At 32.1% G+C, this 23,992-nt stretch overlaps 1 protein-coding gene across 4 annotated transcripts in view; it reads right to left on the minus strand.

Moving 5' to 3' along the window:
- LOC139521922 (dematin-like) overlaps positions 1-23,992 on the minus strand; it is a 64,300-nt gene that overhangs the window by 29,124 nt on the left and 11,184 nt on the right. The window contains exons 4-5 of one of the 4 annotated variants that reach the window (XM_071315675.1): positions 20,369-20,449; positions 9,496-12,251 (exon numbers count right to left, since the gene is read on the minus strand). The exons of 1 other annotated variant lie outside the window; for it this stretch is intronic. In XM_071315675.1, the coding sequence (XP_071171776.1) occupies positions 11,022-12,251; positions 20,369-20,449 (1,311 nt within the window). In that variant the 3' untranslated portion in view covers positions 9,496-11,021. Of the gene's footprint in view, positions 1-7,665; positions 7,726-9,495; positions 12,252-20,368; positions 20,450-23,992 lie in introns of those variants that run through there. 2 more of the 4 variants (XM_071315676.1, XM_071315678.1) reach the window with 2 other exon arrangements.

Consider the following 23,992-nt stretch of genomic DNA (forward strand, 5'->3'; position numbering starts at 1 on the left):
CAGAATTGATCACCAAAAATGAACCTTGATCACAGACCCATGAAATGGGGTCAAGGTCAATCCTGTGTGAGAGTCATATAGAACTTACAAGGAACCCATATAACAAGTCCTTTTACTCATCATTTTACAGAGATCATGACTGAACCATGAAAATGAGGTCAAGGACAATAGACATATGACAGAAGGAAACTTGTGACATAAGGCATCAGCATACAAGGCATGATGCTTTTTTATGGTTGTCTACCTTTTGAAATATATAGCAGCAGCTTCATACAAATAGTTTACGATCACTTCATTTACGCAATCCCTGAATTGTAATCCCTATGTCATTCTGCAAAAATGATCTGCATATTCATGAAATCCAAAAAGAATGAAGTAGCCTCAGTATTGACTTGTAATAATTAGTAATACATTGTATTGAAAAGTTTTCCACATTTTGTTTTGAACTTTGCACTAATTGATTAAACTTGTTAACAAAAGGGGGATTTTAATTAGAGAAGGGCACCTGGCTTTTTCAGTTAAACTTGTGAAGTTTGTATAATAATTAACACAGACTATAAAGTTTATAACCTCTATCATTAAATGAATAAAATGGACAGCAATAATTGACATTATCCAGATAAATTGATTTTCTCAAGGTAAATACTTCAGGTAATTACACAGAAGTTTCACAGTTCATATTTCCAATAAATTTCCCACTGCTTTTGTAAACATGACCTAACCTTGACTTAAAAAATAATACATCTGTTCAGTGTAACTAGGAATTAAAATACAACTATGTTAGATGTTTTCCTGAAATTTTCATAAGAACTTTTCACAAACTTGCCAAGTAATAGTATGGCTTGTTAGCTTGTAGCTTGAAAATACACACCCCATTAGTTACAGTACATTCAATGCTATAATATATTAGAAATAGTAAGCAAATGATGTTTTCCCTAAATTTTCAGATGAACTTTTAACAGTCTTGCCAAGTAATAATATGACTTATTAGCACTAAGCTTGAAAGTTACCCACCCATTAGTTACAATACACATTCAATGCTACATTATATTGAAAATAGTAAGCAAATCACTAAATAGCATTACCAGGACTTCATGGCAATTTATATGACAACTCACAAACTTTACCTAATTTCAAATCAATGTTATGCATAGTAGCTAGGAAATGTGTTTAAAAGTTAACAGTACAACAGGCAGTAGAAATATCAAGAACAAACATTTTAATTCATGAGCACAGAAAATTAAAATGCGATACCAACATTATAACTTCCACCCATCATACTTGATGGCAAATTTTCAAGAGTTGAAATATCAACTAAGGCAAATATTGTCAACTTATCCAGGAACTTTTATTCAAAAAGTATTTAACGGATGATTGAATTTCCTACCAAATAATCAATTGCTTTCCAGTCAAAATACTAAGGTTTTTTTCTGGTTGACCCAGTTACAGATGGCTTTATTCTATTGCATTGTTGTTTAATTTAGTTCTATCCTGAAACTGCTTGAAAAATCAACTTACTATCAAAACTTGATTTGCCTAAAGAACATCAATGCCATAATGAAGAAGACTTTGCTGGGAAAAGCTACCCACATGTAAATGATTAAATCAAGCATAAAATGTAGGTCATGATTATCAAAGTTTAAAAAACTAATTCTTATGTTGTAATATGATGCAGTGGTATACAGCTATGGAAATTTATAACATGGTCTTATGTACTAAGTATCTAAAACATAAGTTGCTTGACCTTCAGAAAAAGGGCATTGTCACCCAAATGTTGATTTTGTTTATATATATATATAAAACAGTTACTGATATAACATCACATGTTTCTATGACATAAGACTTATATAAATACAAGTTTCACCAAAGTTACTCCAACATAAAATATAGGTCCTGGTGACTCAAATGCAACTAGGTGCCTTGGTGGCTGATGATCAAAGTAGTTCAACAACTGTTTATCTGGCCTGTCAACTATGAGATTGAAAGTTCCAAACTTGTGGCAGGTGCATTAAGAATTCAAGATTAATTGCTAGGATTATCGTTTTTCCTGTCGAAGGTCAGGGGTTCTCTCTGGGCACTCTAGCTTCCTCCACCAATAAAAACTTAACGCCACTATATAAATAACAGTGCTAAAAGTGACGTTAAACAAATAAACAATTAGTCAAATGTAACTAAAGATTCTTCTAACAGCTTTTGCCAGTTATCTTGAGGTTAAAAGAAAAAGATTGTGCTGAATCTTTCTTAAGTGGGTCTCATTGGGGTCTAAGCGTGACGTGGGATTGCTGATTTTTTGTAAGCATAACATGTGAAAGTCAAATTATTGTGCTGTGAAAAAGGGAAATGAAGTCTAGCGGGACACAGGGAAATTACAAAAAAATGAGAAATGCTTACGTACATAGTGTAAGCGGGATACAGGAATCTGACAAAACAGTAAGCGGGATCTGGGATCAGAACCCCCCAATGAGACCCCTCTCAACTAAGACAAAGATGTGTGAAATGGGTATAAATATTCATTGAGATATCTTGGATTATGATATGGTTGTCACCAAGGCATCAGGTATGTGAAATACTACAAACAATGTAAATATCTCAGATAAAGCGGTAATGCTTCACAAATAGCTCTGTAAACAAACAACATTGGAAAGAATAAATAATCTATCTGTGAGATGTGTTAAACATCTGGGATAAATAGCTTCTTAAGTATTATATAAACCTGTGTTAATTATTTCTTCAGGTTTGAACTTAGGGCAAATTGAACAGAGGGCCTAAAAATAGGAAAACTCTGGTTAAATGTAAAGACATAATTCGTATTGACAATTAGGAAAAGCTAAGAATCTGATTTTTCCTATTTCCAATAGCAAACAACCATTAAAATAGCATATATACCAATATAAACTCTCTCTTGAATAAAAATAGGGAAACGATACTAATAGCAAAGGGACGATAAAAATAATAGCACCAAGGAAAAAATGACAAAACAACTTTAAGATAAACAGTCTATAAAACACTAAATCCCAAACAGAAATACTTAACAACATTAACTCGCCCAAAAATCTAGGTCATCTCATGCTTCAGAAGAGAAGCAGATTATGCTCTGAGTATTTGGCACATGTCCTTCCTCATGGCAACTACAAATTAAGTGATAAGTCTTATTAGGAGATAAGTGAGACATAGCTTATTCTAAAGTTTGACTTCTGAAGAGAACCTAACTTGTTGTTTATATTGGTAAACAACAATAATCTTGATGAAGAAAATTACTGTGCTTGAGGAAAAATTACACTGATTGCGGATGAAAACTACTAGACGTGATGCTTATCTATAGATTTGAGTACTGCCTTATCTCTTTGTATATTTTCCAAAGGAGTAATTATCGCTATCAATAATTTCTACAGCCAATTATATAAAACGTCAAAAATCAGCAATAATTTTCTGAAAAAGTGTTATTTTCTTAGACAGAAATCAATAGGAACTGATAGAAGTTTTGTTTTACTGAGCCCCTATAGTCTAAAACAAATAATAACAGAGGAAAAGATGATGGTTCTGTATTATGTAATTTTAAGGTACCAGTACAGAGTTTGGTTACATAATCACCAAAGTTACCGAGTGCTATTGCTTGCAACTGAGACTACTATAACTTTATAGTAGTCTCAGCTTGCAAAAATAAACATTCAAAAGTAAAAATCGTTTCATGTAACATATACCTGCAATACTTAATTGCACTCAGCAGCATGTTTAACCTTCAACAGTGAAATCAACAATTATTTGAACTTGTATTTTAGAAAATAAGCAAACTTTTCCAAAGAATAGCATTGAAAAATCTGAGCCGGATCTCCCCTACCAGATCACCCCAGTTTGAGTTTCTTTGTTTTGCATGTTCTGTAACATTTTGGCGGGAATGTCAAATCCACTTAAAAACTTATAACTAATTATACGGAAAAGACTATCTATCAAAATTTACATAGAAAAAATCCAGTGTCTATGCTGGGATTCGAACTCAAGACCTTTAGCATATCAGCCAACTACACATACCACTTCACCAGGACAACTAGATACCAACAATTAGTAATTTAACATACTTAAAGGAAGCAAACTATTTTTATAAATGGGGCGAGTTGACAGACCTTTATTCAGTGGGGTTTAAACCCTTATCTTTAATCAGTAAGTTGTCAGATTGATTGTTTAATTCGATTTTACACTTTTTCAAAAGTGAACAAGAGTGGGTCAATTCTTTTATAAAGTGGCGATCTAGTGTAGGCCAATTGGCCAGTGGGGCGAGTTGACATTGTTTTATATCTACTCATCGTGTTCGGGGGTCATAAAGGGTATACATTGTACAGTAATATATAAAGTATATTATAATGGTTGTGTGGCGGTCTAAACTAGATTTTATGAATTGTTAATGGTTTTTCGTCTAATCTAAAACAGCTGGAATGTAAAATAGTTATCCCACTCAGACTTGGTGTGTCAGTGTCAAATTTGTTATATTTCACTGTATATATATCTTCACAAATTAAAGCAATGCGCAGTACAAGTGACGTAAACTTCAACGTGTTGAAGGCGGTCATTATATAGTAGAAGTAGAAGAAAGTGTTAGATCACCCTCTGGCCTCAGGCCATCGGGGTTATCTGACACTGACAAACCGCGTCCTCGTGGGATAACTATTACTTATTACCAAGACCACTAAATATTCCTGTATGCACATCCTCAGGTAGCATTATACAATGCTGTTAATTTGACTAGCTCCCTTGAAGATAACCTGTAATCACATTCTTGGATACTGTGAATTTATTTATTTTCGTTGATTGCTGAAAACTTGCATATTCGTCTATATTTGATTTCATGGTTTTGCCAATCTCTGTATACAAAGCCTATTGAAAATATGTTATTCGTTGAACATTTGAATTCGTGGTTTACCTGTACCCACGAAAATAGGTATCAAACGAATAATAATGAATCCACAGATAGCTAAATGAGTAAAGTTTCATAATAATGTGTCTAAGCCCTGAGAAGCAATGCTTATCACAAAATATTTCAATATTGAGGACAATTTCCTCTTTTTAACATGTGTTGGACAGTTTATTTTCCTTAAAACACATACTCTCCATTCACCCATTTACAAGGAGTTGGTTGCACGTACAAGGAACAAGGCACATTGACGGACAAACTGAAGGACAATGGGGTCTCTATATCCCCCTAACCCCTTTCAAAATCTGTAGGGTATAACAAAATGTGATTAAATTCTGAAAAGAGGTAAAAAAAACCACAAATACAACTAACAAAATGACAAATGCAGCATAGAATACTTTAGAAACATAAACCAGAAAAGCTGTTCGAATGCATGAAATTCATAAAGTGTTATTTTCATTTCTTTACTGAAAGCTAGTTAAAAGCCAAATTTCAACTAATAAAAGACAATGTCTTCCAAGTCTAAATGGTATCTGTTGTTTTCAAACCAGATAGTAAAATACTATTTATATCTAAGAATTCTTATAGAAGTTCTATAATAACAACAAACATGAACGCCTGGATCAAACACAATCATATCAATCTTTTTTTTTACTGTTGATTAAATACCTCTAGAATTTCATGTCTAACCCACTCAATCACCATAAATGTTATAGATCAACATCTTTCACCTCATAACAAATTACTCACAGAATTTTGTTACAATAAAAATATACAAGATGATTCTTGTATCTCTTTGTATAGTACAATATATAAACATATGTAAGGTACCAATTCAGAAAACACTAGACTCAGTAATTATTATATAATTATAAGTAAAAAATATTGTTCAATGTCTTGGAATACAGTATTCGCCAGTGTTATGTTAAGAAAAGAATGCAATGCTTTCTCATGTGTTCTTACATATTTCGTATTTCGTAAATGATCTCTAAAAAAATCCTGAGCTTTACAGAAATATTTTTTGGTAAAAATCATAAATTTTGTACATAAAGCCAGCATTGAGAAAATTCTGTTAACCTTATCTTCTTCATATTAATAAGGGCATATGGAAGGGGACCCAGACATTTCCCTGTTTTGTTTCATTTTTGTTATTGAAGTGCCTTTTTTTTTAATATCCTACTAGAACACACCCGTGATATCGCGGGTCTGTGGCTGAATTAAAGAATATAACTATGCGTAAGCCTTATTTTAGTATTGGTATTGTCATCTGATAAAGTCATGCCGATTATAAGATGCACAGTTTTCTCTGCTTTCAACATCTTTCTATTTGAACCCGTCGACCTGGAACTTATCAATTATTGGTATTATTAATTTTATTTGGAAAACAAAAGTCCCTGAAAAGGAGTATGTTTTAATCAACAGCATTGTCCTTAATGAGTTATAATTAAAGTTGAATTCTTTGATTCGCTGTTTTACGTCATTCCGGCTAACAAATTGAAAACTGTACATGCTGTACCTATACGCCTTATTTTAAGTCCAGAATTATATTATTCGTATTGTCATCTTAGAAAGTCATACTGATTAAAATACTACAATCGGGAACAATGTGACAATGAATGAATTTAGTAGTGTCAACCCTGTGATTACGACCCGTGTATATAGCAAAATCCTAAATACAGCGTTTGGTGGTGCGCCTGTCAGATGCGGAACGTGCAGATAAGGTAATAGGTAACAGGTGAATATACTATTGGTATCGGTATCGGATTCGACCCGGAACTTCTTAATTATTGGCGATATTAATTATATGGGAAACAAAGGGGTCTGGAGTGGTGTAATTTTTAATCAACAGCATTGTACTATATTAGTTAGATATAAAGTTGAATTCTTTGATTTACGTGATGACGGCTGATAAATTGGACCTCGTAATTTTAGTATTATAGATATTTTACCGCCAGATTTCTTTTTTAATCTTATGTGTCTCCTCTGGAAACTAATCACAAACTTTAACAATTTATGTTGATGATACATGTCTACTGAAGAGTTTCAAACATAAGAAATAGCATGTTTAAGTCTATAGATCTGAAGAAACTTTCATCATAGGCATCCCTTTAACTAGTTAATAAATAAAAATAACCATTTTGGTGCTGAGTAAAAGAAACACCTGTTTGACTGTCTGTTTTTATAATTTATACCTGTAGTGAGTGTAACTTGCTTTTAAATACATTGTATTGGTTTAGTATGCTTAATTCATAAACAACATACAAATAAAACAAGACAACATAAAGACAATTATGTTTAATGTCTGTAATCTAGCTAGATGTAGGTATAAACAAACTGATCAACAACAATAAGACAACATTAGGACAAACCGGTTTACTGCATATAAACAAATATGTAAGCCAGCAAGGTTGTAGGCATACAACTAGTACAAAAAAAACCACATTTAGACAAACCTGTTTACTGCCTGTAAACAAGTCTATATATGTATAAGCCAGCATACAAGTATACAAAACAACATCAAAACAAATGTGTTTACTGCCTATAAACAAGTCTATAAGCCAGCATACAAGTATTGTTACAAAACAACATCAAAACAAACCTGTTTACTGCCTGTAAACAAGTCTATAAGCCTGTAAACAAGTCTATAAGCCAGTATACAACAAGTATACAAATCAACATGAAAACAAACCTGTTTACTGCCTGTAAACAAGTCTGTAAGCCAGTATACAACAAGTATACAAAACAACATCAAAACAAACCTGTTTACTGCCTGTAAACCAGCTAGGCATACACATTCCAGTAAGGGTTTGCATTAAACTCTAAAACAAGCAGTCATCATTAGCAAAATAGACAAAATTTGGGGAGAAAATCATAAATCAACAATATAAAACAAAACCGTTTAATTTATTTATTCTTTTATTTTATGATTTTCTATTAATTCCTTAAGCTCTTTCTATGTTTAATAGACCAAAAGAAAGGACAACACTTGATCATCTTAAAATAAGAGCAGTGTTTCAATTTCCCCTGTGCATGCCAATGCATATTTCATCTGTCGAAGACAATAACTCAATGATTTTTATTTTTAAATTAGCTAATATATCCTACAAAAAAAATTTTGTTTCCATAAAATTTCTATTTTAAAGTGACATAACTTTTTTAAAAAAAAAAAGAAGATTTGATACACTGATAATTATACTCTTCTAATACCTTGACGACAAAAACCTATGATTAAAATTCAAAATCAAAACTGGGGCAAACAAAAATTCTGACAGGATACATATATTTCACCCAACTGAAACCAGATGCTCAACAGGGCGCAGCTTTATACGACCGCAGAGGTCGAACCCTGAACAGTTGGGGCAAGTATGGACACAACATTTAAGCTTGATATACAGCTCTGAATTTGGATTGTGATTAAATAGTTGACACAACATAGGTTTCTGACACAGAATGAATGTGGTCTAAGAACTTAAACTTAAAAACTTAAAAATTTTAAATTGGACATTTACCTATTATGGTCCAATATCCAAAATCTAAATACATGGTTAGATTCAGCATATCATAGAACCCCAAGAATTCAATTTTTGATGAAATCAAATAATGTTCAATTTTAGACCTTTAGACCCCAATTTGATAACCGGGCCCAAATATTAAAAATCTAAATACATGGTTAGATTCAGCATAGTGAAGAACCCCCCATATATTCAATTTTTGTTGAAATCAAACAAAGTTTAATTTTTGACCCTTTGAACCTTAATGTAGACCAATTTGAAAACGGGACAATACTGTGCAATTGAATATTTCTTGCTATTGCGCAAAACTGTGCAATTGAAAATTTCTTGCTATTGCGCAATATTGTGCAATTAGATATTTCTTGCTATTGCGCAATACTGTGCAATTGAAGATTTCTTGCTATTGCACAATACTGTGCAATTGAAGATTTCTTGCTATTGCGCAATACTGTGCAATTGAAAATTTCTTGCTATTGCACAATACTGTGCAATTGAAGATTTCTTGCTATTGCGGAATACTGTGCAAATGAAAATTTCTTGCTATTGCACAATACTTAATATAATAATTTTGGACCCTGATTTGGACCAACTTGAAAACTGGGCCCATAATCAAAAATCTAATTACATGTTTAGATTCAGCATATCAAAGAACCCCAAGAATTCAATTTTTGTTAAAATCAAGCTAAGTTTAATTTTGGACCCTTTGGACCTTAATGTAGACCAATTTGAAAACAGGACCAAAAATTAAGAATCTGAAAAAACGGTTAGATTTGGCATATCAACGAACCCCAATTATTCATTTTTTGATGAAATCAAACAAAGTTTAATTTTGGACCCTTTTGGCCCCTAATTCGTTGGGACCAAAACTCTAAAAATCAATCCCAACCTTCCTTTTATGGTCATAAACCCTTAATTGTGTTTAAATTTCATAGATTTCTATTTACTTTTACTAAAGTTAGAGTGCAAAAAACCAAATGTCTTCGGATGACGACGACGTCGACACCAACATGATACCAATATACCACCAAAAAATTTTCAATTTTTGCAGTCCTATAAAAAGGAAAAATTTAAGTTTTAAAACACCTAAATCAGCAGATAATCCTTATCTTATTTTACATAATTAATTGAATAATATTGCATATCAATCTAAAAAAAAAAGTTGCTGAACTTTGATTTATACACATGAAAATTGTAAATCAAAGTTAAATTATAAAGTTCTGGATAATAAACAACTTTAGTTTCATTTGGGATACAATGAATAGTGTTAGGGTTATATTAATGTGTTATAAAAAAGGATAACGAGTCTTACTTCAATTCATGACACAAAATTAATTCATGCACAGCAACAAAAAAACACATAAAGCAATGGCACAGAGCATTTATTGCTGTTACCAAGTCACAATATGTTTGCATTATTCAAGTCTTTCTCATGTTTTCTATATTTCTTTTCTATATCCAAATAATTTAATTTTTATTATACATTCTGTTCCAAATCAGCTGTAGTAATTATTCTGAAGTAACTCTCTCATTAGGTTTCCTTACAAAAATAAGGAGCTGTGGTATGATTACCATTACAGCCAATTGCATTGAGTGTGTAGGCAAAATTAGTGTCTTTGGTAAGCAAGCTTGCTAGCTGAACCGTGAAGTCATTATTAATTTATTACGTTAAGTAAACTATAGCTACCCTCCTACAAGAGTAAACTAGTCCGACAAATAACCAATCTATCTGTCTGTTGGACTAGGCTACTTCAAAAGGAGGGTACTATACCTAATCTAATAATGACTTCACCGTTCAGCTAGCAAGCAAGCTAACCAAGATATTACCTTTTCCTATACACACTCAATGCAATCGGCTGTAATGGTAATACTCCATTTGAGTTTCCTACTACTATTCATGTCTCTTAAGAGTCCTCTCTATGAAAATAGAATTCATTTGATGTAAAATCTTTTGTACTGATTACAATGTATTAAGTACCATGTCACATGGTCAGGTCAGGTCATATAGAAGATTGTCATTGATTTGACCAGTGAGGCAGCATGTCACAATCTGGTCAAAGTTAAAAATGTCCATCAAATCAATAGAGAAAATAGTTGCTTAATATTACTTATATTTTTAATATTCTATCAATAATAATACAACACAAATTCCGAAACAAGAAAAAATGTGTGCAGAGTTTCATACTATGTACATAATCAAATCAAATCAAATCAGTTTATTTCTGAAGGGCATATCAATAGTTACTAAAAAAGAGAATAAGATAAAAAGACAGATATACAGATTCATTTTCGACAAAACATTCATTAAACGTTATATTTGATTTATATAACATGTACAAAAATAAACAATTTGTGAGAGGAAGCTTTTTTTTAATAATTGTTAAATTTTAACGAAATAACCCACATAATTGTTCAGTATTTTTATCTCGTCCAATGTTGAAATTCTACTGAATTCTTAAAGCTCAAAAAACAGAAAAAAATTAAAACAAGGGGTTAATAAACAGAAATCAGCTACCAGCCAAAGAAGTTGCAATGCATGCACCAGAAAAGTACACATGGGCGTAAATCTGCTATAATAAGGGATGCCAGGGGTTGATTTCAGTTCCCTATCTGGAGTTTTCATGATCACCCTCCCCCTCACATCTGGAGTCAGTTGTTAAAAGACATTTTGTTTTCCAAGCCCATTTTATAACTTGATAAATAAAGGTACACATTGTATTCAACCGTTTCACATCAAGCATTCTAATTTTATTCTTAAGTTTGATTATTGATACACAGTGAGTATCAACAAAATGAAGATTTCCCTCTCCTTTGATAATAACAAATAGTTGAAATGATCTTGGTGAAACAACAAGTCCAAAAACAATATCTTGAAAGAATAGTTTTGACAACATTTTTTGAGTAATCTGGCCATAGGCACGTAACTCCTGATACGCAGGTACCAGTTCAACCACTAACGGCAACACACCAGGAAAATCTGGCAGCGCAACACAATAATCTGGCACAGTTGTGTGTTTTGTATCTGTGCTATCCCCTGTACCGTCTGGTGCTGATTCAGCTGACTCCAGATTTAATGATGACAGACTTAATAAAGATGAAGAGTTGCTAGGGCCACCAGAGGGAACTCTAATGTATGGTGCGTCATACTGCATTTGAGTAAATATGCTTTCTAAGTCACCAAAAATAGTTTCTACTAAAGTGCTGGTTGTATCATGAAGACATGGAACAAAACCTTTTACATTTGGCTTTGAATTATCACTGTGAAGGCAAGTAAGAAGTGTTTTAACCAATTCATGTATCCACATTTTAGCCTGACCATTTTCCATATCTGTTGCCATGGCTGTTACAAATGCAGACACATATTCTTTCTGTTCTGTTGACAGCTTTCCAAATGCTTCTTTCACATCTTTGTCTGTCTTCAAGCTTTTTTGGGATGACCACAATTCTTTTGCACAATTTAGGTCTAGTAACTTTATGCAATGGACTATCTCCTTCCAGTTTTCCTCTGTTATTTCAGAATGCTCAAATGTCTCCAAAAAACTGTTTATAGATTCATAAAAATCTTCTATAGTTAATCCTTGTAGTGAACTATCACAGTCATAGTGTGAAGTCTCAGGCCAATCTTTAGTGAAAAATTTTACACTATCAATTTTGTTTTCAAGCGTAGAATCGTATAGTGTCCTGACCAGTAAGGATCTTTGATTGTAAGTTCCCATCCATGCATAATCTAATTCATTCAGCAGTTCTATTCCAACAAGATCAGTATTATGTCTTTTCCCTGGGACAGATTTAAACTGCCTGGTGAAGCTGTGTGATGCCATCTTTATCTTCACATCCTCAGAAAATACAGAAAATTAAATTACCGGGGGTACTAATACCTTTTTTAAAAGATTTCCCAGGAACAGACTAATTTGTATGGTAATGATGTCTGGATATTTATGTTATATCCAAAAGCAAAATGAGGAACTTAAAACATCTAAGAGAACGTCAGGTGGGAGTCATGAATGAATAGATGAACCACAAATTAAAATATTCAAGAAGGTATTCTAAAAATTTTGGCACACTTTGACAAAACCACAAAATCAATGATCAAGAACATTAAATTTTCTTCAATCCACAAAAATAGGTACCCATGAAAATAAACAAATCCACCTTAGACTGAATAATAGATGCCATATATTGTTGAGTTAAGATGATTTATTGTACAAAAGTGGTAAAATCTTAGCATCCTGTATACATTTTTTGTAGTCACCATAAATTTCAGTACATGGAGCAAGGTTCAAAATACATGTACTTGTACATACATGTACATGTAGAATATTTTTTCAATCAAAAATAAATAAAATTTCATCTACATTTATGCACAACCCTTACCTATATATTAAATTTAGAAAATTCAAAGGCAAAGAAGATTACTGTGCATTGTTTCAAAGACAATGGGAATTCTGTAGTAAAAAAGAAAGCCAAAGGATCTAAGCAGTGTGCGTCACAACATATTTAAATATAGGATAGGACCATACACCTAATATCATTATTATACAGTATTTACAATTTATTTGCACTGTATATTAGCCTTGGGAGTAACAGCAAATAAAATCATTACTTAATCATAATAAATATGTTGGATTAAAACAACTACTGATGAAGCCAATTACATCTTAGCATTCTGTCTTTTAAGTCTAATTCTCCATGGCTTCTTCTGCCCTGGTATAATCAAAGTTACTGGCAGAGGTATAACTCGGTTAACAACAACCTACTTTTTGACAAAGCTAAAGTACTGTAAATTCAGAATTTATTGTGAGGTTTTTATTATTGCGCAATAATGCAACTTGGTGAGTATCGCAGTAAGAACTTGCAATCTTATATCTGATTCATACATGTATATCATTATGGAGATCGATATTCCTGAAATCCCAATAATTAATATTATATTTTTGTACATTCTTAAAAAATTGCAATAATAAAATGCACTCAATAATTTCTGAATTTACAGTACCTATAACCAATTTAAAATAAGCTGTTTGCCCTTCCTGGTTTCATGTTCATGATTTTTCTTTTCTCATATTCTAAAATTCTTAAGGTTATTTTATACAATCAAGAAATTAGGGAAAATAAATGCCTCGTAAAAAACAAAATTGCTGTTTTTCATTTAAATACATTTAACTGCATTCGGAAAGAGGGCAAGCTTATTTTTAGTTTTGTTAAGTATGTTTTAATAATTGGAACTTGGAAATCCGGAAATATCGGATTATGAAAATTACATAATTCTGAAGTAGAGACTTTGCAGAATAATGTGATGCGCTTGTAGTGTGCCAGATGGTGCCAGATAACTCAAATTTCAAGTTAAAGATTGTAAACTTTTATAGAGTGTTACACAAATATTTATGGTTTTCTCTATTGTAAAATGTTGTTAACTTATTTATCAAATATATTTTAAAGACTAAAAGAGGTTAATAATTACACGCATGTGATGACCTCTACATAGCAATATCAGGTTACGAGACATGCAGATGAATTGTTACACCTTTTATGATAATTCCAAAGTTGTAAACAACCTTAAACATTCAACCTAGTCCCAGATTACTCAATCTGACCGGTCTGACAGATTTATTTTTTACAGATGGCTTTTAATGTGTCTGGATGCATTTAAAGAACGATCACCATGATGGGCCCTATGATAAAGAAGTTTATTTTTTTTTTATCATGGAAACCAAATTAGAATTTATTTTATGTGTTTAAAAGCTTAACAGTTCTGAAACATCTTACACCGTATGCTAAGCAATTTATGTTTCTGTTTCTTGTTTAATTGCATGAAATATTTGCCATTGGACTTTCAGTAAACAATAAATCAAAATATATGATATTTTTTTCGGATCAAAGCTCTTTAACCCCGTCCACCCCCCCCCCCCCCCCCCCCCCCCCCCCCCCCCCCCCCCCCCCCCCCCCCCCCCCCCCCGTTTACTTTACATGAGAATTTTATGATTTTCCAGCCTAACACGCATATATGTATATAATAGTTATGCGTGTTTAGCCAACGGCTCTCTCATGAATGAAAATCTTACTATTTTAAAATTGATTGCAACTTAAACTGAAATGTTTATGGCTTGTGAGTATTTTACTCTTTATTTATTTTTTTTTTTTTTTATTATTTGGTGAAAACAGTTGCGGGGATTTCGTTTCTTTTCTTTTTATTTGTTTTAAAGCAGCAAAACCCGTAAAAACTGACATATTTGTCATTCACATGGTCGGTAAATGTCATTCCCTTGACAATTAAGTACACATCCGGTTATTTCGGTATGTTCCGTAATTACGATCATTCACGAGGTTCCAAAAATTTGATTGGAACCCATGCATTCATAAGACATGACGAGTTAATTAACAGATACTTAACGATTTTGCTGCATCGCACTATAAACGTTTGAAGTCCGCTTGTTGGAATTCCTGTCAATATAATACTTCCATGCTGTGACATTGTCATTGGTAGCTTATATATTCTCAGCTGACAAGAATTTTGCATTTTATTGGGAAATAAATTCTATTATTAGAATTTATTGCTATTATTGTCTGCCAATCAAGATTAGGGATTCTTGTGAACATACATGTAATGTAATTATGATCAGATAAAGGATTATCATTATCAGCTTCTTCCAAACAACAAAATACTATTTTCAAGTATTCTAGTTTTGAAAGTCTTTTTGCATGTAACTTTCAAAATTCATTATCTGGGGTAAAATACACTTGCAAGTTAACATCAAGTTTGTATATTTAGTCAAAGTTTAACTTGTGAATCATTCTAAACTTTTAAACCAAATTGTAAGAAAAACTGTCATTTTATGGTCCAGATTTCAAGAAAGTCTTACTTCTTATCTAATTTACATACAACAGACATGTAAATCAAATAACTGACCTACCACCAACCATGTATTGATGTCTTATTAATGGAATTTGAAAAGTACTTGTATACTATATATATATATATATACAAGTGGTAACAGATGACACTCAGTTTTATACCTGATGTGACTCATCTGTTTACATGTGCAACTGCATAATGCACCTTCACTTGTCACAGATGTCGTACGTTTCACTTCATTTACATAAATGTTTGTTGAAATTTAACATCTACACAGAAAAGTGTTGACATTTTAAATAATTTTTCTCTCCCAAAATGAGTCAAAATTTAACTGGTACTTATACATGTGCATTCAGCATATTTAACATGCATTTAAATACATGTACATATATATATTCAGTCCATCTGTATGAATCATGAAACATTACAATTACAAGGCCAATATTTTGTCAGTCTACAACATTAACATGGGATTCTGAGACAATCTGTCAATCAATCAAAAGTAATTATGGGAAATGGCAGTCGATGAAACAATTCCTAATTAATATATAACCTCCATACTTATTATATAATATTACCCAATCACTACATTTGACTTTCAATATCAAATAAAATAGTGGAAATATGGGTAATTTTTCTCATGTCAATCAAGTTTAATAGCTAATATCAGACTTTTCACCATCATTACCTTAAAAACAAACATCATATTCTTTTTTATAACTACATAATCAATGTTTTAACGATCAGTTCCCAAAATGGACTTCAGGCAAACATTTCATATCAATTTATATGGCAGTAAAATCTAATTAACAGTACAAAATGTTAGGAAAGCTGAGAAACATTTATCCTCAAGTCTTAGTTTTCACTGCACTTTTAACATTGGACTTAATTTCATACATTTCATATTTTTTCAATCAAGGCCAGGATATGTGTTATATAAACAGTGGAGGGCAGGATAACCAAAGTCAGATTCAGGGTGACCTAGAGGGTGTATGTCCCCTCCCCCTGTCAACCAAACAAGGAACCTACCCTGATTATATCATTTATCCATAGTTAAAATTATCATTTTTCAGAACAACAATTTTAATTTCAATAGTTACATCATCACAATTCGCGAGATCTATCATCTGACAGATATACATGTCCAGTTTAACATGTCCACTGAATTTTAGATCACTCTGTCTGATGCCCTTGCATATACACTATAATAAGTATAATGCTGGATATTAATTTTATTTGTCAAATATGTTCCTTCAAAGGACAAGGGGTAGTAAGGGCCATTTTTGGCCCCACCTTCAAATTTAATTTTAATTATGGTACTGTAACCCTATACTTAGTACAGTCTGAAAATGGTGTTATTTTGAAAATGTATCATATATTATGTTGCTTAGCAACGATTAAAATGCATAACCTTTATCAGACAAAAGAAATTACCAGTGGTTAAATTTCTGAGCTCCTTCAAACATTCAAACAAGCAAGAAATTATCTAGTCCTGACAGTCAATTTTCCTATCACATTCCAATCAAAATATTTAGGTTATCTAAAATGAGCTGTCCATCTTCATTAATTTGTGAAATAATCTTTAAACAAGAATACAAAAAACAATTTTTGTTTGTCTTTGATAAATTGTAAATTCTTTGGTATCTCACAGAATCTCTTTAAAGATTAATTCCCTACTGATTCATAGATGTCCGTATTGACAGACACTTTAAATAGACATCAAAATAAGTTTTTTGTGTATTCATAACAATAGAGGATTTTTTTCTTTAAAATTCAAAGGAGAAGAGGATCATGTGAAAGAATTAAGAGTTTAAGCAACTCTTCTCTAAAAGTGGTTCATGGTCACTCTGTTCTATATCAAATTAATAACACTGTTAACATAAGAGTTAATAAGCTCTGGTCATATAACCTGTATTTCTGACACCCCAACCCTCCCCCTGGTTTTTAATTTGAAGACCATAAGTTGAGTCTCATTGCTTTGTCCCATCACAGTTTAGTGGATGATGAAAACTAATTTGTAAACAATTTCCCTCTAACCATCTTTTGGCAATGTCACTCAGAATAAACAATTTATAAATAGCTAACAATTAGGATTAGAATTCTTAGTGAATCACCAATTATTGACAAACCTTGCAAGGATAAACAAGAAATAATTGACTTGATTCTATGCAACACAAATTGCAGAGATTGTACCATAATGCGTCAAAAATTTATTTTTCCTCCTTTCTGATTCACTCACAAAAAAAGTATCCAAATCCATTTGGGGATAGTTATCTCCTTGCAAATCTCAATATTTTTATATTTTAAATTCATGATTACGAATAAAAAATTCAATTCACATGAAAATTTGAGAGTATCAGTTTTTAGAAAAGGAGACTATCACATGTACAGACCACTTGGAAAGACAAATGAAAGAATTTTAAGTTGAAAAAGAAATAAGAAGAAATATGTGCAAATATTTCAGGATTTTAATATATTTCCTTCTGATGATACAGAACTTAGTTGTAAGTACAATTTTTTTACTGGAATTCTATTGCAAAAGTAAATGGAGACAAATATTCAGAATGGATTGAGATATGGTTCATCATTAAACCCCATATCAAAATAAGACCTCAGAAAACTTGTGCCAAAAATTATTGGTATGTACAAACAATGGAATGACATAACAATTGCTGTTTAGTAAAACAGGCAATAACTTATTAATTGAAGTGTATGAAAATTGCCAAGGAATCCCTCTTCCCCAGGTGGTTAACAATATTATCTGATTTACCTCCCCTTGAGGAAATCATAAATCACCAACCCCCTGTGTGTTCAAACTGATAATTTCTATAATTGAATTAAGACAAAACATTCAGAAAATGACAGAATCATTCCTATGTGATGATAGAACTTAAGCTTTACAGCAGCAGCCACATTGATTCATCTTATAATATGACTAGTACAGAAGGTCATGTTCAGGACAAGGTCAAGGTGACATTAAGACACAATGATAAGGAAGTGTTTGGGCTGTAAGTTCAGAATTGAACTGTTTATCCATGATACAGTACAAAGAAGAGACCATCAATTCCTGCAACTCTTTCTATATTCCATAGTTAGCCTTGTTGCTTGTTCATAAATATAGGAAAATGTGGTATGAGTGCCAATGAGACAACTCTCCGTCCAAGTCACAATTTATAAAAGTAAACCATTATAGGCCAAGGTACAGTCTTCAACACAGAGCCTAGGTTTACTCTGAACAGCAAGCTACAAAATGTATAAAGGACCCCAAAAATTACTAGTGTAAAACCATTCAAACGGGAAAACCAACAGACTAATGATAAATCTATATAAAAAACGAGAAACAGTGGGCATTTACCATCCCTATTCCAATTGGTCATGCTATTTTACAACCAACATGATTGATTGCTAGATGTCAGTTGCAAATATTTCATGCATGCTCAGAACCAACACATTCTTACTGATGCCCCTCACCATGAGTTGTCTTACTATTCAACAGAAGAAGTCCAGAAAACCATATATCTTCCCCCTATTTCCCTGGGAAGTGACAAGACACTGAATAATAATTTCAATTTTAAATTATACCCGTTATAACAACTGCATAGGATTAGATATCAATTAACTATAGTTGTAAAAGATTTTTTCTTTCTTATTTTTCTAAGGTCAATATGTAATTGAATATTTTTATTATATACTGCCAGGTGTAAAATCTATAACTGAGAAACATTTATAGGACAATACTTCATCCCTTAATTTCAAAGATATTAGTCAATATAACTTAATAAACAGGATCAAAATATAAAATTCTAATCTAGGTCATAATGATCAGTGCCAATTGCTGACAGCTGTTTATCCTTTTTATATTTTGTGGAATACTGATTTATATTTTAATTAAAAAGTACAATCATAAAAACAGGTGTTCATCAATCATAACTGCATCAACAGTATTAGATTTTCTGATGGAACACATATGCATAAACAAGATAAAATTCTGTCAGGTTACTGAATTTCCAAACTATTCAATTGGTAGCCCTGTATAGTAAAAAATTAACTGGTGGTTACTGATCTCCATGAATATTCAAAGTATTGGTATCATTGTACGTAAAACCCTAATATGCATGATTTCTGTCAGCCTGGTTACTAATATCCAAAGTATTGGTAACATTATACAGTAAAACCATGTCATACATGAATTCTGTCAGGTTACAGAATATCTAAAATATTGGTAGCACTATATACAGTAAAACCCTATGTTACATGACTTTTGTCAGTTTACTGTTGGTAACACTGTACAGACCGGTAAGACCATATCGATTTCCAACGTATTTACAATGTTATCTAGTAAACCCCTTATTATATATAATGATACAGTATATCAGTACAAATGAAAACTTTTTCTCTAGATCTTCGATTCTATGCACACAGTTTCAGAAAGGTAGTAAAAAGTTGATTTTCTTAATAGTTGAGTATTTGTACATATGATGCTGATACATTATAGGTTAATTTGATGTTAATATAACATACAAAACAAACTGTATAGTTTTTATTGGTAGTGTGTTTGACTGAACTGCTTCACATATAACCATGTCTCTTACTGGTATGTCAATATATATGTGAATTCAGGGCATGAGATTCAGGGTAAGGGAAAACAACAATAATTTCCATGCAGGTTCTCATACATACTTGGTATGCAGTGCACATTTATAAGTGTTCAATAAAAGTAGGCCTATCTTTATACTTTAGACAAATAATTTGTAGCTGTTGTTTGAAATCCAAGTCAAAGCACGGATAGAATAACTGCAAAATCATCATTTCTTTCTCAAACCATATTTTTTTCCTAACAAATTTCAATGAATCATGGGTATATACCCATCATACATTTTTTTAAGAAAAAGGAGAAATAATTACCGGGGTACTTGTATAGAAAGTAAATATAAACTAAAGTAAGCAATTCATAAGCAATGCAAAAATTTAAAAGTATGCCAAAATAAAGCTTGAAATTACTTATTATAGCTAGTTTGACTGAGGTATACTTTCATGAGACAGAAACCCAATAACACAAAAATTTAAAGTTTTATGAAATTTCTTTATCAAAATACAAACCGATTGAGCTCTACGCCAGCTATTTGTTGTTGACCTTGAAGCAAGAGAAGCAGTGCTTAGACTGGGACTGTTACCAGGAAACTGGAATACATACAAATAAAAGCACACACTATAAACAAGGCAAAATATAAACATAAGCAAACAACAAATATACAAAATATAATAGTAGCATGCAAGAAAGAAAATATATGTACAAGAAAATAGAGAGTAAGTGTCAACTAAAAAAGAACAAAAAATATGATTTCTAAAAACGTTCAAAGAAAGGTACATTTATCACGATTTAAGCATATAAAATTGTATATATTATTAATTTCAAAATAAAATAAAAACACTTTATTTTTTTTTGTTAATGATGAGCAGTAAATATGATATGAAAATGTGTTTTGGTGAATTACATGTATATTGGTCATGTGTACAGAGTCTCAACAGTTTAACCTTTATCTTCTATTGGAAATGAACCTGTTTGTAGTCTAGTCTGTGCTATTATATATAAACTAATTTTATAGACTATCTTATTGTAACATTAAATTTATATATGTATGTTCAAGTACTACATGTACATACAATCAGTTCTTATTTCCAACTTCTGTCCCCAGATATACACATGTACATAAAGAGATGGGGCATGATTGCCAATGATGCAGCTAGCTACCCATCAGTGGCCAAAGGACAAGAAAGTAAACAACTATGGCTCAGACTGCAAAATCAAAACCATAGAGTAAACTACATGTATAAAAGACAGTGGGATGACAAAATGTAAATATAAACAATTAAAGGAGTCTAGAAAAAGGACAAAAGAAGTCTGTTTAGTTTGATCATGTAACAAAGTTGCTAATTTTGGCCATGGTTGCCCCATTTATTACTGTTTTTAATGCAATGTGTAATGGTATTGCTGCATACATGTACATGTACAAGTACATTTAAAAAGGAGTAGGTTCAGTAAGACCCCTTTTTGGCCCCAAAATATAACAGTTTTACAAAATTGTAAAAATGTAAACTTTTAGTTATTTATTAGACAGTAGAATGCTTCTGATACATAAATATGGGCTGTTTTTGACAATACAATGCATATATATCCGGTACTAGCACCATTAAGTCATGATAAATTACTGAAATCTTCACAATTCTAGCATTTTAGTTAAATTTTAGACGGTTTTCGTGTAAAACGAAAGTGGCCGCATTCGTGTTCATCCTTAATATTGAAATGTAAGTTGTATTTGATGATAATACATAACATATATAAAGGTTGAGGATGAACACGGATGCGGCCACTTCCATTTTTTCCAAAAACCATCTGAAAAGTGACATTTTACGGCATATTTGGTAGATTTTTCATATTTGAGCTTGAATCGGATCATTTTTAATGAATAAATCAGTTAAAATCTTTCCCATAAACTAATGAATTCAAATAAAAGAGACACTTTTAAAAGTATATAAAAAGTGGTCAAAATCTTTCGTCAGATGAACCTGAAATTTGAGGCCAAAATCGGTCCTTACCGGACCTACTCCTTTGACCTGATCTTTTTATAATATTAACTTACAATGCACATGTATCTATTTTTATTTTATTGTATACACATGAAGCAAAAACTATTTCAAACCTGGCTTAAGAAGGACATGTCTTTTCACCTGCACTTCTCTAATACATTTACCCATGACATACAATTTTTTGAGGATTTCCCAGTGAGTCAGTTTTTATACATGTATTGTATATTGCCAAACAAAATTTATAAATACGTTCATGGCTCATTTTACAAAATCAAGAAATCCTGTCCTTGAATCATGATGGTAATAAAAGATGACCAAAATAATAAAAAGGCAAAGGAACGGAAAAAAGATAACATTTCAGTAGTTCTTAAAATTACAAGAACTTGAAGTAAAGTCAATAGAATCTTTAAAATGTGAAAAGCAGTAAATACGGAAAAGGTAAAAATTACTATCCTTTACACATACAAGCAATTCAAGACCCCACGGAAATGGGCTTCTTTGGTTAAAAATAAACCCTTTCATACATTACTGTAAGTGACTACTTTAAGTGAATGATTCAATGGAAGGTAAATTGTCAGGTGATAACAATTTTACCTGAGAACACCTTGTCAAGGTGAATTCAGGGGACAGTTAATCTGATGTATAACATAACATTTTTGGTAATATTACATATGCTTTAACAAAACGAATCTTTTAAAATTTGATGTCTCTATTTATCCTGGCCATCATAATATTAAATATAATTAACATACATTGTACAATGATATATATGTGTTTTATGATTTATGTTTAATGATTTAAGTCTAATTTACAAACTACAATGTACTATGAAAATATTTGTTATGATCTCCAGTAAATGAAACCTTTCACAACTGCATGTAAGAAAAGATATAGGTCATCCCTCCATCCCCCAAAAAACGTTATCATACATGTGTGTAGATGTACATGTATTACCTATACATATATACCCATCTATGATGACAATATAATCATCCCAGAGTTTAAGAACTTAATGTTAAATCTTTTAACCTTTAGAAATAGGATGATTTATATCAGGATATGAAGGTGTAATGCATGTGCTAACCAGATGACATGATAAGTGCATTTAAATGCACATTTGCACATACATCTACTTGTAGAAGTCCTCTCTATTAAAAGGATCCCAAATATTCAATGTTTTAGTCATTAAATTCATCTACGGTTTTATAATAATAATAATAAAATTGAGAAAGGAAATGGGGAATGTGTCAAAGTGACAACAACCCGACCATAGAGCAGACAACAGCCGAAGGCCACCAACAGGTCTTCAATCTAGCGAGAAACTCCCGCACCCGTAGGCGTCCTTCAGCTGGCCCCTTAAAAAATATGTACAATGTATACTAGTACAGTGATAATGGACGTCATACTAAACTCCGAATCATACACAAGAAACTAAAATTAACCAGATGCTCCACAGGGTGCAGCTTTATACGACCGCAGAGGTTGAACCCTGAACGGTTGGGGCAAGTATGGACACAACTTTCAAGCTGGATTCAGCTCTAAATTTGGACTGTGATTAAATAGTTGACACAGCATAGGTTTCTGACACAGAATGAATGTGGTCTAATGAACTTAAAATGTTTGTTTTGCCTTTGAGCAATTCACTATGCTGTTGAATATTAATCCTCTCAAAACAAGAATGTGTCCATAGTACACGGATGCCCCACTAGCACTATCATTTTCTATGTTCAGTGGACCATGAAAATTGGGGTTAAACCTTTAATTTGGAATTAAAATTAGAAAAATCATATCATAGGGAACATGTGTACTAAGTTTCAAGTTGATTGGACTTCAACCTCTTCAAAAACTACCTTGACCAAAAACTTTAACCTGAAGCGAACGGACGCACAGATGGACGGACGGACGAACGAACGGAGGCACAGACCAGAAAACATAATGCCCCTCTACTATCGTAGGTGGGGCATAAAAATTTAATAAATAGCAATAACTACTCATTTAAACACATCATAAAATATTAAAATGTATAAAAAGTGCTTGTTATCACTGAATGGTAAAGATTGTTTTAATTTATCAGTTGGTAGTAAAAGTAACCAGATGCTCCGCAGGGCGTAGCTTTATACGACCGCAGAGGTTGAA

The sequence above is a fragment of the Mytilus edulis genome, chromosome 4 (genome assembly GCF_963676685.1).
Source record: "Mytilus edulis chromosome 4, xbMytEdul2.2, whole genome shotgun sequence".
NCBI classification, from domain to species: Eukaryota; Metazoa; Mollusca; class Bivalvia; order Mytilida; family Mytilidae; genus Mytilus; species Mytilus edulis.